The following is a 14,833-nucleotide window of genomic DNA, read 5'->3' as shown; positions in this document are numbered from 1 at the left end:
GGTTTGTGACTCCAAATCACAGTTTCAAAATTCTTTAATGAAGCAGTAGCAGGAAGGCTCTGATACCATGTTGGAGTTGATGAAAGCCAACTTCGAAGACATGCAAGATCACCTGCATGCGAAAACTTGTCAAAAAGAAGCCAAGAAGAGGAAGAGCATGGAGCAAGGGAAAAACCCTAAACGGACATGAGAGACCACAAGTATGCAAACACAAGAGAAAATGTATTTACAATGAGAAGTGATGATGTTATGTTATGAAAATACAAAGAGGGAACCCGCTTATAAAGAGTTCATGGAAGCTTGTAGAACAAGCTAGAAGGTGGTAGAAGATAAGGATGACAACTCAACACATATCCACAAATGGTGGAACATGCTAGAAGGGAACAAACTCCTGTGTTGTCAACAACTAACCACTACATGCATTAAATACAAAATATTAAATAAATGCATTTACCTAAGTAAGCTTAAGTAATAGAATAAATAATTATTTACTCTAACAATAGTGTTTGGTTTGGTTGATAGAATAAAGGAAAGAAGAAAATAATAGTAAATTACTTGTTTGAGTAGTGAGCTCTTCTTGTAGTTGAAATTGTATGTTTGGGCAATGGGTTCTTCTTGCATACATTATACTACAACTCCTAATAGGGTTGGCACAACTCCTAATAGGATTGGAATCTCCTAACAGGGATTCAAATTCTCCTAATAGGGACTCTATGTACTAAATATTGTAATAGACTTGTAATAGGGTCCATCCTCTAACTAGGAGTATTTATATTAGTACATAATCTTGTGGGCATCATTCCCACTGGGGTTTTCTCTCTGATCAAGGATTTCCCTAGTCAACATATCTAGTGTAATTATGTATGTGTGTTTTATTATGGTTGATGTTTACTTTGGTTGAATGGTTAAGTTTGTTTAAAGAAGATAAATGTTTTAACTATTGGATAACTAATTCACTTCTCCCCCTTTCAATTATTTTGATGGATTATTATTTGTAACAGACATTGCAGTTAGTAGTATCAGAGTGGTGATCAAAAGAGGTGTCCGCACTTCATCATGAGCCAAAGAATACATTGTTAGCAAAGTCATTTGCAATGGATAAAGATCAAATAAGGTACTAGAAGCATCCCAAGCATAATTTGAATCAATAATACATACAAAGGTTAAATGAATGGTTAATAGTTTAAGGATTACTTACATGAAGGTTGTGTGATGTAACAACCCTCGCCATTTTGACCACATTTCATAGATATGGAAAATTCATTTAAGAAGAACACATCATATTTTAGATCATGATCCATAAGATAGTAAAAAAATATAAACTCTATTGAACTTTTATTATTGCTTAAGATTAATTAGTACTTACTTTCATACAATTAACTCTATGTATCAATTCATCCTTGAGTGCCACTATCTCCTTAGTTTTTTTTGTTCTATGACAAGGGTAAGAATTTTTTGACTATATTTATTTATAATCTTAGTAGCAATGAAGTTTGGGTTAGCACTACATTTGTTGTCATCTAAAAATATTGCCTCAATTTTAGATCGCATTTGATCTACTATCATTTTTTTCTTTTCACTATCAATAAGTATCAAGTTGTGACACCAATATCACTAATTTTCTATAAAAATAACTCCAAAGCCATAAAGTAAAGAACATAATAATATTACCTTTGTTTCTATATAATTTATACAATTACACTAAGGTTTACCTTTGCTGAAGGTGTGTGAGGAACATCTCCAGCTGTGCCTTTTGCTGTATCCATGTCACCCTATGAAAAATATTAATAATTCTTAGCAATCAGCAACAAAATGAAAGTAATAGACTTACCAAGAAAAATTATTAATAAAATAGTAGATTGCATATTGGAGTCAATAATAATTGGAGGCAATTGGTTTAAAATATGTTATACTTACTAGTAATGTAATAGTGAATTTATTTGTATCAACACATTTCAAATTGTAATCTATTAGAAGCTCTTCCCCTGCACTTATTGATTTTATCATACATACAAAAACATGATTTCCCTTGTGTGCCTCGAATATATAATTCGATCTCTTATTAGTTGACACATGTTGAGAACTATTTATAAAACCTAAAATATTCCCTGTTGTTTTTGGCCTTCCATCAATATACATAGTGAACCTTTTACTTTGATCATTTTCTTTGCCTTGTAGATAATTTTCTAACAATGCATATGTGGGTGAAAGCAAACCTGTGTCACCCTTTTATAAAGGAAAAGGCTAACAAAAGTATAATTGTTCACCTTCAATAACATAAAATTGGTATTGTTATTTTGAATTTGAAAATGAAGTAAGATAATGAAATGTCTAGAAATGGATGAATTTTAGGATTATAATTTTTAATAATTATTTGGAATAATAATTGATATATTTTCCTAATTTTTAAAGACAATTTTTAGGTGTTGAAAAATGCTAAAAATTAGGGGTATAGTTCCCACCACAAAACTATAGGGAAATAAATTTATTTCCTCTTGACCTTAGACTATGTTATAGATAACATATATAGCTAAAAAAATCAAAAATAAAAATCAACTTTGGATCTATATTTTCACTTTTATAATGATTCAAATTTCAACTCACCTGAAATCGATAATTTTCATCTCCCACCACATTGTTCAAAAAAAATCTATTCTGACCAAGAGAAAAATGATACATTCTAGAAGAGGTCTTTCTCCTCTAGAAGATTATATAATTTTTGGATTTTTTTGATATAATTTAATATATTTTCTTACTCAAAAATGTCATCCTTTCGAGTGTTAAAATATGTGTTTGTAAAAAAATGTAATTACAATATACTATATCTAATTAAAACACTATAAACTCTATATGAGAACATTCTTGACTCTAAGCTCCATAAAATGGTATTTATATGTTATTAAAAAAATATCATAAAAAATAGTAAAAGTTATTGAAATGCCACTTTACTGAAATAATTTTATTTCTTTAGTAATTAGATAAAAACTAGTATATAACATACACTTAATAGCCATATCCAATTTAAAAAGTGTGAGACCATATATAACTTATCTAGAATAAATTTATCTAGATCATATTTTTTAACAAAGTTGATTTTTAGATAGAAATACTCAAATTCAATTGTTCTAATAAGTCAGCCTGAAAGGTGGCACAACTTTGTACTTTTACCCATGGTCTACAGATACTTATTTTTATTGTACAATCTGCATCCAATTATTGTAATTGTAACAAGGTCCTACATATTTCATCAATTCAAAAACTTTATGATAATTGACCTTTATGACATCCATGGAAAATAAGCCCAAACCATGTAATTAAGATAGAGCTATGTGATATATCATTTTGTTAATAGAAAAAATAGTGTTAATTGGAGGTAGTTCCTTGGGTACCCATTGTTTCTGAATATGTGTTTACGTTAAGGGAACCTTCCTGTCACATGTGGTCTCATTATCATAAGAACATATTCCCCCATCATAAAGGAAAATTGTATTTGTTTATTGAATTTTCTTCTAATCTTATGACCTCTAGTTGATCTCCCTATTTTAAACCTACTAGATGTCTCACTATTGTCTTCTATTCCTATATTTTCCTCACTCAAGGAAGCCAAATTAGACAAATACCTATTTGGTGATACTTTCAATTCATCAAATGAGAGACATAGTAGTACTAAATTTGATGTGGATGGTAAAGAGACTACCATAAATAATAAATTATATCTATAGGGTCTATTGACTTGTACTTGTCGATCCATGTCACTGTGCATGATCTTGGTCAAATGCATTAAATTTCCTGCATATGTAAATCATTTATTTTAAGTTAGCCAAAAATTACATGATGCATTTATCAAAATCATAGTATATTTTATAATTCCTTAACTCTACTCTATGTGTGGTATGTATACAAAATCATTGTATATACTCTATGACATTAGAGTTCAACACATAATAACTTGTTTATAAAAATATGCAAGTCATATAAATTTCTATGAATAAATTAATACCTCTTATGTGTCATTGATTAAACCTTGACATATATTTCATTAATCATCCTCTTCATCCATATCATCATCATGACTATCATCATCATCATCACCATCATTGTACTTGTCCCCTTCATCATCATCATCATGACCAACACCACCACCATCTTCATCACCATCGTCATCTTCATCACCATTATCATGATCATCATCATCATGACCATAATCTCCTTGATCATCATGATCATCATGATCGTGATCGTCATGATCATCACCATCATTGTCAGCATCATCAACATCATTATCATCTTCTTCTTCTTTATCATTGTGTAACAATCATCCGTGATCATTATTTACTTCATCTTCTTATTCTTTAGTATCTTCTTCTTCCATCACATTATATTTTACTGACCTTCCTCTTGAATCATGTCTAAAAATAAAGAACCAACTTAGTTTATGTGGAATGCCAAAGTAAAACAATTTCTCACATTAACTTGGAAGAACATAGGGGTCATCTTCAACTGACTCAAATGACCTTGTATTAATCATTGTAAATCCACTATTATGCTCAATTATGATCATTTTGATTCAATCATAGCCTATACCATTTGATGAAAAATAGAACTAATTTGAATGAGTTAAAGTCTCACTCAAGTATATCATCCAAAATTTCATAGTATCAATTTTTAGATTGTTGAGGATGTATGTTATTTATAGATGAAATGTTAATGACCTTGAAGATTGCACTTATCCTAGAATCACAAGTTATCTTCATTTTATCTAACATTTTTATGTGAAATTTATAGCCATGGTAGTACATAGATTTGTCATGTTTTATTTGCAATGATTCAAACATGTCAAGATTATTTACATCAATCCATGAGTTGATATTAGAATTGGTAATCTTTCCTTGGTTGTATTTATTAAATGGGATAAACTAAGGTATCCCTTATGTTATTTTTCCTCTAGTCCACATGTGAGGACAAGTCTATTTTGTAATTCCTTTACTAAGGAAAATAGTTTATTCCTCCTTAAGAGGATTATGACACTTGTTATGCACACACTTATGAATGTGGCAATCATTCACATGGGAGTTACAAATAACTCCTCTTCTCATCTCTTTATAAGAGATGTTTCTCTCTCATTCTCTATAACACACAATCATGATGTAGTTCATATAATGAGCCCTATGGCTCCACATTATCTCCTTCTCTCTCTTTCTTCATTCTTAGGCATTTGCCTCATTCATATAATTCACAAGGGGTTTTCTTTGCTTTCCCCTTTCAAAATCTTTGTCTCCTCTCTTGTGTTGATCATGGAAAGCTCATGTAAAGTATGGTAATTATTTTCATTACAAACTCTCTTGGATTAATTTATTGTTCTTCATTTTAGTTCATTTCAATTTCATTATTTCTTACATGTTATTAGAGCAATCTAATCCTTGTTTGGGTTTGTTTTGAAAATTACCATATCATTGGAGATACTCTTGAGAGAAAGGCTAATTATTTTATAGTTCATTCTAGCCTTTTGTGTTGCATGCTTTATATTTAAATGTATTAGTTTTTTTCTTTTTCATACTAATCCTCTTTGGATGGCTTGATGCCAGAGAGATGTAACTTGGTTCTAACAAGTTTATTTGATGACTTTTTATTTCATTTTCTTACAATTTTTTGAATCTAATCTATTTTTTATTGTTGGTTTTTAAAATCCTAACATTTTTTTTTTCAATTCTACTGTAATTCTAATATATCTTACATTTATATTCACTTAATGTTCTTCTGATTCTTCATTTATTATTCTAAAACATGATTATCCATTTTTTAACAATTTACTACCAAATTAAAATAGATCTAATATTTTCTCTTGAATCATCTTAAGAATTAATTGAATCTGTATGGAGAGCTTGCACCTGAAACTTCTTTAGCATATGATACAATAAACTTGCTTCTTTTTTATTATGTCGAGCTTTCTATCCCACTTATACTAATTTAATCCTTCATATCAAGTTTATGTATTACCAACAATATATAACTTGTCCATGCCAATCTCCAATTATCAACTTTGCCCTACCTTGGCAACAGAGTAGAATTATTTATCACAAACTTTCTATCCAACCCAATCTACAATAAGGCTTTCCTTCAAACATTCTCCCTTTCTTCTACCACTCAAACACTCCCACCTCTAACTGGTGCCTCCACGCAAGATCAAACTATGGATGCCAACAGACTCCTCTGCCACTGCTATCTTCTCGACGACTACTATGACTTAATTGACATCGACTCTTTCGGTAGCTCCTCTTCCTTCTTTGCCTCTGCCCTTTCCACCATCCACCATAATGGCCTTCTCTATTTAACTTCCACTGATGTCTTTTCTTCTGGTGGTCATCGCCCTCACAATGCATTGACCTCATATGGCGCATTTATAAGGCCCATGCCATTTGCCAATGAGATTGGTTTGTGTATGCTGATAGGAGGAGCTGTGCGAGAAGCTACTACAAGGAACATGAATGCAAAACCTGTATTTTCATTGTATTCCTATCATGGACTAGTATTCAGAGTAATGCTTCAAGTGGTTCATGGAAAGCCTCTGAAAAATAGACACTATGGATTCATCGGCTATTGCAGGATATGTGGAGATTCGCATGCATTTTCTTGGGAAATTATGGGTCAAATGTTTTGCCCTTGCTCTAAAAGAAAGGATAAGTTGCACTCTCTGGTTGTTTTGGGACCCTTGTGGATCGGTCCTCTTCATAGTGGTATCGAGATTCATGAAATGTTAGAATTAGCAAAGGAATGGGGCTGGATAATGGAAGAAAAATGTAATATCAAATATTTCTCTCCTACACGAAGCGCCCAACTCTTTTTGACCACTTTCATCTACCTTTTTGCCTCTCCAAAATTTATGATCCCTACTTTAGTGCACATTTCTTAGAGTCTCTTTCAAATTGTTTGACACGTCACTCAAGAATTTGCTTTGTCCCCATCTCAATTTTTTGAGCCCTTTTTCACATACTGAGGTATAAGCGCAACTTTTATCATGTCAATTTCTTGATTTAACAAGGCTTGGCTTCATCTAAAGGGGAGTCAGCTTGTTACATTTCCAACATCAATAGCACAACTGGATATGTTCTCTTTGTTCAATTAAAAATTCATTCACATTGAAAGTTTCAAACATGGATTTCACTAGCTGCTCTTATCTTCCTCAACTAGTTCATTTGATCTTCATTCAACTTCCTTTATAATTGTTGCTCATGTACATATTGCATTATCTCTTTGATTAAGATGAGACCATGAAGCTTGTATTATCATCTATTATCAGCATTCACATTCATAGCATGAGCATTTTATTGCATCTTTGAACATTTATTGTCTCCATAAATGTTTGGTTAAACCTTTGTCATGAAACCTTTTTTTTTTTAGCATGGCACACAATGAAGAAATTTGGTCAAATCATTTGTACTCTTTGGACACAAGCATTATATATTATTCCTTTCACATCATTTATTGGAGTTGTATCATTTTTTCATCATTGCATTATTTTTTTTTTCCTTTGTTTGTTCGCAGCCATCATTTATTGTAATGTCTCAACTGCCAGTTGTAGCATTTATTTTGGCTACACTGTTCACCAGCTATTATATCTTTATAACATAAATGGAAAAATTTTCTTTGATATTTTTTTAAGTAACATCTCTGTTCAAATCAGTTTTTTGATAATATTCTCTATTGACTATTATAATTATCTTGTATCTTGTGTACAACTTTTTAAAATATTCTTACTACTACTAGGCATTTATCAATTAGTCATTTTCGTACTTCTTTCTTGATTGCTACTTCTTTTTCTTCATTTCAAACAATCATTTTAACTTTTTAAGAAAATTATCATTACTTCTTACCTTAAATTTGTTTGAAATTTTTAGTATACTTATCATTTAAAATCATAATGAAGTTTTTTTTAGGCACCATTTTTTTTCTGTTCACTCTCTACATTCTATTTACATTTGCCTCTGTTTTGTATTATTTTTATCAAATTTTTTATTTGTTGTGGCAGCCATCCATTACTTATCTTAGCTGCAACGTTCCCTACCGCTGCAATATTTGAGTTATTATTCTTTTTAGAAGCATTTCTTATTAAGAATAATCCTCCTTGGTTTTCTCCTCCTTCTGCTCTTATTCCTTTTTTAATTCAAATGTTTTTCATATCTCACATTCCTTCCTTCTTTTTGTATCTACATTGATATTATATTCTTCATCATTTCCTCTTAAATAAATGATTTATTAATTAAATGACTTGAGGCACGTGATTTTTCCTTTTCTTTAGAAAGAAGTTCATTTTAAAATCAAACTTAAAAAAAATCCTACAACATTTAGTTTAAAAACAAAATGGTAATGCTCTTATTTCTAATACGATTCTTTTTCAAATACTTATCTTTTATAATAAATTAAGCTTTTTTATATTTTTTTAAAATACTTGTACCTTACCTAAATCTTGGAATTAAACAGACTTTTACTTGGCTTATAAAAAGCTTAAATTTCTCAAATAAGTTTTCTTTCCTAAATTTAGAAATATAATTTATTGAAGTAATTCTTCATTTTTTTAATATTTGAAAAAATATTATAATATTTTTTGCCAAATCATTTATATTTTTTGATTTTTTTTTTTTAACTTTTATAGAATGATATGGAAACTTAATGAGATGATTTCTTTAGTCCATGATTTTATACTCTTATATCCTTTTATCAAGCATACATATAATTTATCTTCTCGAAACCTATTGACATTACTCTTTATCAATTAGAATCATTTACTTTTTGAGTCATCCTTGTTTATTGCCTTGATAATGACTATATTTAAATGATGTTGTTTTATATGATTCTAGTTGTGTGATTTCTCATCGTGATATTTTCAATATATTTATTCAAGTATATATGGGTGCACACATATATGCCTTGATAAATATACAAACTATTGTGATTGTAATGATCAATAAGGATATTCTTGTGTCAAATAAATATGTTCAATATTTCAAATATTAAATCATTTAAGTACCCATGTTCACCCTCAATGGAGTTTTCTACCTGATATCCATATTTTGTTTATTTCTCATTGATCTTCATTGGACTCTACATTTACCTCAATTTTGTTGCATTATGAGTTATTTTACACATTTGCCTTCAAATGTATTATATTTTGATGTGTACATAGTTTCACTTTTATGCTTTTATAGCATCGTTCTATGTCCATGTTGCACTTTATGGTTTTATACCATTGATTTACATGATTTATATGATTTTTTTTTGGAGTTGCATAAGGAGCCAAATTTTTTTCAAGGTTAACTATGTAGGTCCCCTCAGTATAACTGATGCATAGTTTCCTTATCTGGCCCATGGAGTATCCCTCCATCCTATATTGGTGTGCACTCATTTTATATGGAGTTTCCCTCCATTTGATTATATATGCTCTACTTTGAAAGGTTGATATTTATGGAGTTTCCCTCCATGTTGTTCATTTTTGTTCCTCAATGAAGAGGATACTTGTTAGTGAATAGATTGTCCTTCGAGAGAATGTGTGGAAATCCAACCCTGAATGCCCAAGTGAAAGGACAAACTAACACCAATAGTTGGATAGGTTATTATTAGATTAATAACCTTCCTCTGAATTTTACCAAGTACAGCTCCCCGTGCAAGATTTACAATGAATTAAATGTGAATGTTTTTACCAAAAAGCATAAAAGGATATCAAACATCTACTTGTATGTACAAAGTAGATGCGGAAACCAGGATTATTGAAAAGAAAGAACAACAAAGAACATTAGATGACACAAAGTTCACATGCCCAAATGCTGCATTACAAAGTAAACATGAGAAAATGTCTTCCGTTCTCTTGAGAGAATTGAAAATCAAAGCTTTTAAAGATATTTGAAATGATAATGTAACAAGAAAATAATGATATTGAAATGTAATTCAGAGAAAACTGAATATGACACAAAGTTCATAATCAGTGGAGGGAAAATACACCATAATCAAAGTTCTGATATACTTAACCCTCAATCTCCCTTCCCTGACTGCAAAAGATCACAAAGTATCTTGTGCACATTACAACCAAACCACTATTTTAAGAAAGATAGAAACTCCTTTTACAATATTACATCAGCTATCAAAATCCTATCTCTATCTTAGACACACATTTCTGGGAAAGAAAAACAGCCCCTGCTCTGCCTCTCACAACCTCTCAAGAGAATGGAATTATCTTTGCAAAATCCCCTCCCTGGCTGAGGCCCAAAGTTTGCAGTCTAGAAGTTGGAAGCAATTGGAACCCCATCTTGTTTAATGCTTTCATCATTTATAGAATTTGGTGGTCGACTGTTCAATTTCTATAACTGATTCTTGAAAACCCGTTGCTCTTCTCTCCTCATTTTCACTATGAAGAATTATTGTATCTTTATTAACCTTTATTCAAAAAGAAATATTCCCAAGAATATGAATTTTTCATTATAAGGCATTCCCCAAATTTTATATCCTCGAAATATGACATGGGACATTCTAATAAAATTATGAATTTTTATTAAATGTTTCCCCGCCTACACCTTACTGTTTCTGTTTTGGACAAGTGTGTGGAGCCGTTTGACACATGTCATCTAATGTGTGGAGATAGAATAAGAATCGAGTCTCCCTTTTCTCTCAAAGCACCTAAGCTTAATAGAGAGAGGAAATTTTTAGTCATCACCCATTGCCAGCTCAAGTGCATAATCATCTCTTTTGATAGGTCCTTGAAGCCAATAAGACTTATCTTAATCTTGAGTTTTGACTTCAAAATCTAAGGCTCAAAAATTAACACAGAGAAGAGTGTATCCCTTAGACTTCAGTTCAAGAAAAGCTCCAAGAGCTTCGGGCTGATATAGCACTCTGATACAGTGTGTCTTTTAGATGATGATTTCGAATATAATTGGAGTATAATAAGAATTGAAGACAGCGACTTCATCATCATTCTCTTTGGCAATGGCTACCAAAGTGGCAATTGCTCTTCGACACTTCAACATTAACATCTATTATCACCATTGTCATCTCTATTCCTAGATCACCAAAGTCGATTCCCATTATTAATTTTAGCATTCGCAACACACGCTCCCATACACAAAACTAAAGTTCAGTTTTTTGGCTAGTTATAACCCAACTGTCAACTTCTCCCATTGCTTCGTGGCTTCATTCCAAAATATTGTTGCCTACTATTTGAAGACTGCGGCACTTTTTTTAACCGCCCATAGGAATTATTACCATGAATCGAGATGCATCTTTATAGTGCCCACGTCTAAGCATGGATTTAAGAGTTTCCCCATGTGTATACATGCGACTAAAGTCAGATCCGCAAGCTCTTCACACTTTAGATGAAAGGGGGCACAGGTTACATGTTGCTTAGCAAATGTATCTATTCCTTCAAAGATGATTCCTGAATCTCCATGATTCTTCCATTATCGCCTTGACTTGCATGAATGGGCATGTGATCGATTCCATTATTATTGAAATGTTGATATTTCCTTTAGGGAGATTGATGATCTTCAAACAATCATAGCTCTTGACTATCCCATCAAGTCAATCAGTTTGAAGCATGTTTGATATGCTTCTACAGCATTATAGAATGTTTATCTTACAAGAGAAGAGTCAATCATTGTCATCTAGGCTTGATGAACTAGACTACACTTTGGAGCATTTCAATCCCTAAACTGTATTTCTGCACTTTGAGTCTACATTCAAACTTTAGACTACTGAACTTTTTTGAGTTGACCATTTCGCACTCTAGGCCATGGTTTTGGACTATGCTTGTATTGAACCTATAGGACGGGTTACCTGAATCTTTGAACCTTTGATCCTTGGACCATTGGACTAAATCTCCATTTTGATCTGCACTTCTACACTTTCTCAAAACTAATGAACTGACAAAATTTGAACCTGAGGCTCCCACCATAGCCTTGCACATTTTGGGCATCATCTTCTAGACATGCCTGTGGTGTTACATAGAACCACTAACTTTACTTGAAATGCAGAATGAATCCTTGAACTTGCTGAACTGATAGAATTTGAACTTAGATTATGAATCTGCAAGTTGAACCAGTGAACCACCTTGTGCCTCTAAACTCTTTGAACCATTGCACCTAATCACTTTGAACTTTCTAGATTCGTGAGCCTCTTGTGAAGTTATCTGAACCCAAATTAAATGATCTTTATACCTCTATTCTAGATCATGGGAGTTGATAATTTGAGCCTGAACCTTGATTCTGAACCTACATATCAAGATACTAAACCACTTCAAACTTTCTGAACCACTTCAAACCAAGTTCAAAGTATTTTAGAGAGGTTCAACAACTAAAACTGAAAGCTTAAAAATCTGGGTCTATACATGTGCTAATAGGGGCTCTAACTGTGGGACTATTTTTGATGCAAAAACAGAGAACTCCAGCAATCTCTGGCCAAAGATGAGTTCCTTATCCATGGGTAATAGAGTCAGCAAGAGAAGAAGAATGGGAGCTACATGCAGAGCAGGCAGAGGGGAGCAGGGCAACACCAGCAAAACAAAACCAACAACAAACCAAAACTACCGACAAGCCTGAAGCTTGCGCATTATTCCAAACTACACTATGCACAACAAAAACTTATTTACAATATTTACAAAGGTAGGAAAAGAAACCTACCATAAAGACTGGAAGAAAGAAGAAATTAAGTGAATCTATTTATCAGTTGAGAGAAATAGGAGCCTTTTCTAATCAGCAAAGCACTCCTCAATGGAACAGCTCCAAACCATTGCTTGATGACGACTCTTTTAATATCAAACTTCAAAATGAAAAGATGCATGCATATGCCGAACCAATTCTCTTTTCCAAAAAGCTGTGACTCATCATAGTACTCATCTCCATTGAATAATTGATCCTTCACATTGGCAGGATTTGATTCCACCTCAGGCTGAAAAATATGAAATGGAAAAGGCTCACCAAAAGATGATGTGTAATCTTTAGAAATATCATCATGCAAGTTCAACTCCTGTGCATGGCCATGACCAGTTTGTAGCCATAATGATGCCTCCTTCAACATAGGATCAGCTCTTAGATATATATCTCCTTCACCTCTTTCAAGGAACCAGCTATCAACACATATCTCAACATTTCTTTTACATTCCAAACCAACAACATTATGCATAGATGAATGAGAAGGGAATTTTTCAATAAATGCTTCATTCTAGAACTGATTTGAACAAGCACCTAAGGTATTATAAGGAAAACAATCCAGCTTAAGTGATGGTAGAGACATACCCATAGCTTCTTCTTCTTCATAGATGAGATTTTCACATGGTGTTTTAGCAGAGTTTTCACCTGGCTGGGGACTATTGAACAGATTTTCATTTTTCAAGTGTGAATATTGAAATTGGAAAAGAGGATTTTCTATGATAGCAGTATTCTCATCAAACCCCATTGGTATGAAAAGTGGATTGAAGTTACTCCAGACAATTTTACCTTCCTAATTTTCAGCCTTTTCTTTTCCTTTTTGGTCATTGGTGCAAGGATTACCATTTTCAACTTGAGCATTCTCATTATCCCATCTTACTTCATCATGGTAGAAAGAATTTTTAGAGTAAGATAAATTCTTATCAGCATATGTCACCTTACTATTAGTACAAGTTCTCATAGGAGAATATGACATGGCTTCGTTAGTACCTATGACAGATTCTTTAATTTGTTGATTATAATTTTCAAAATGTAAGGAACCATCAATGTTCATTGTTTCAATATGACTAAACTTCTGAATACTATTCTGAAAATCTTTACTATCTGGACCATTTGAAACTAGATAACATTCCATACTTGTAGATTTGAGAGATCTAGCCTCTGGGCTAAAGAAATATTGTGGTAAATCCTTGTTACCTGAATTTACAAGCTCTTCAGCATTGCTTTGCTCCTCCTCATCATTTTCAATATGCAAGCTACAGAATCTTGACATCTTTAAAGCACCATCTTCAGCTAGCAAGGGTTCTTTAAAGTCTCCCTCATTAAAAACCATCAAATTTTGAAAATGAGCAACCTTGGGAGTAGGTTTGGCTTCTTCTAAAACACGCTTATTTTTTGTAGCTTCTTCATCAATGTACTGTTGCTATCCACAAAGGTACTCTTTTGTTGGGAGAGTCTTTATAGATTTCATACCACTAAGAATTAAGGCATCATCTAACCTGATTGCTTCTTTTTGCACATTTACCAAATTTTGCATTCCAAGGCATTGTAACCAAAACTTGACTTCAACATCCATAGCAGCAATAAAGAAGCATACCTGATTTCTCTCATTTGGTTGGTTGGCTAGAGGAATTTTACCAATAGTCCCTTAGACTTCAGTTCAGGAAAAGCTCCAAGAGCTTCAGGCTGATATAGCACTCTGATACAGTGTGTCTTTTAGATGATGATTTCAAATATAATTGGAGTAGAATAAGAATTGACAACAGCGACTTCATCATCATTCTCTTTTGCAATGGCTGCCAAAGTGGCAATTGCTCTTAGACACTTCAACGTTAACATCTATTATCACCGTTGTCATCTCTATTCCTAGATCACCAAAGTCGATTCCCATTATTAATTTTAGCATTCGCAACACACGCTCCCATACACAAAACTAAAGTTCAGTTTTTTGGCTAGTTATAACCCAACTGTCAACTTCTACCATTGCTTCATGTCTTCATTCCAAAATATTGTTGCCTACTATTTGAAGACTGCGAAACTTTTTTTAACCGCCCATAGGAATTATTACCATGAATCGAGATGCATCTTTATAGTGCCCATGTCTAAGCATGGATTTAAGAGTTTCCCCATGTGTATACATGTGA

At 32.4% G+C, this 14,833-nt stretch overlaps 1 protein-coding gene across 1 annotated transcript in view; it reads left to right on the top strand.

Moving 5' to 3' along the window:
- The window catches only part of LOC149553361 (uncharacterized), a 57,072-nt gene that overhangs the window by 16,785 nt on the left and 25,454 nt on the right, over positions 1–14,833 (top strand). Inside the window, exons 4-5 of the mRNA XM_089790324.1 lie at positions 3,030–3,088; positions 6,190–6,797. Of these exons, the coding sequence (XP_089646450.1) occupies positions 3,030–3,088; positions 6,190–6,797 (667 nt within the window). The remainder of the gene's footprint in view (positions 1–3,029; positions 3,089–6,189; positions 6,798–14,833) is intronic.

The sequence above is a fragment of the Cupressus sempervirens genome, chromosome 6 (assembly GCF_028749045.1).
Source record: "Cupressus sempervirens isolate cs-2001-9-10 chromosome 6, ASM2874904v1, whole genome shotgun sequence".
Lineage (NCBI taxonomy): Eukaryota > Viridiplantae > Streptophyta > Pinopsida > Cupressales > Cupressaceae > Cupressus > Cupressus sempervirens.
Note: the sequence above shows the minus strand (reverse complement) of the source record. Positions and strands in the feature narration are given on the sequence as shown.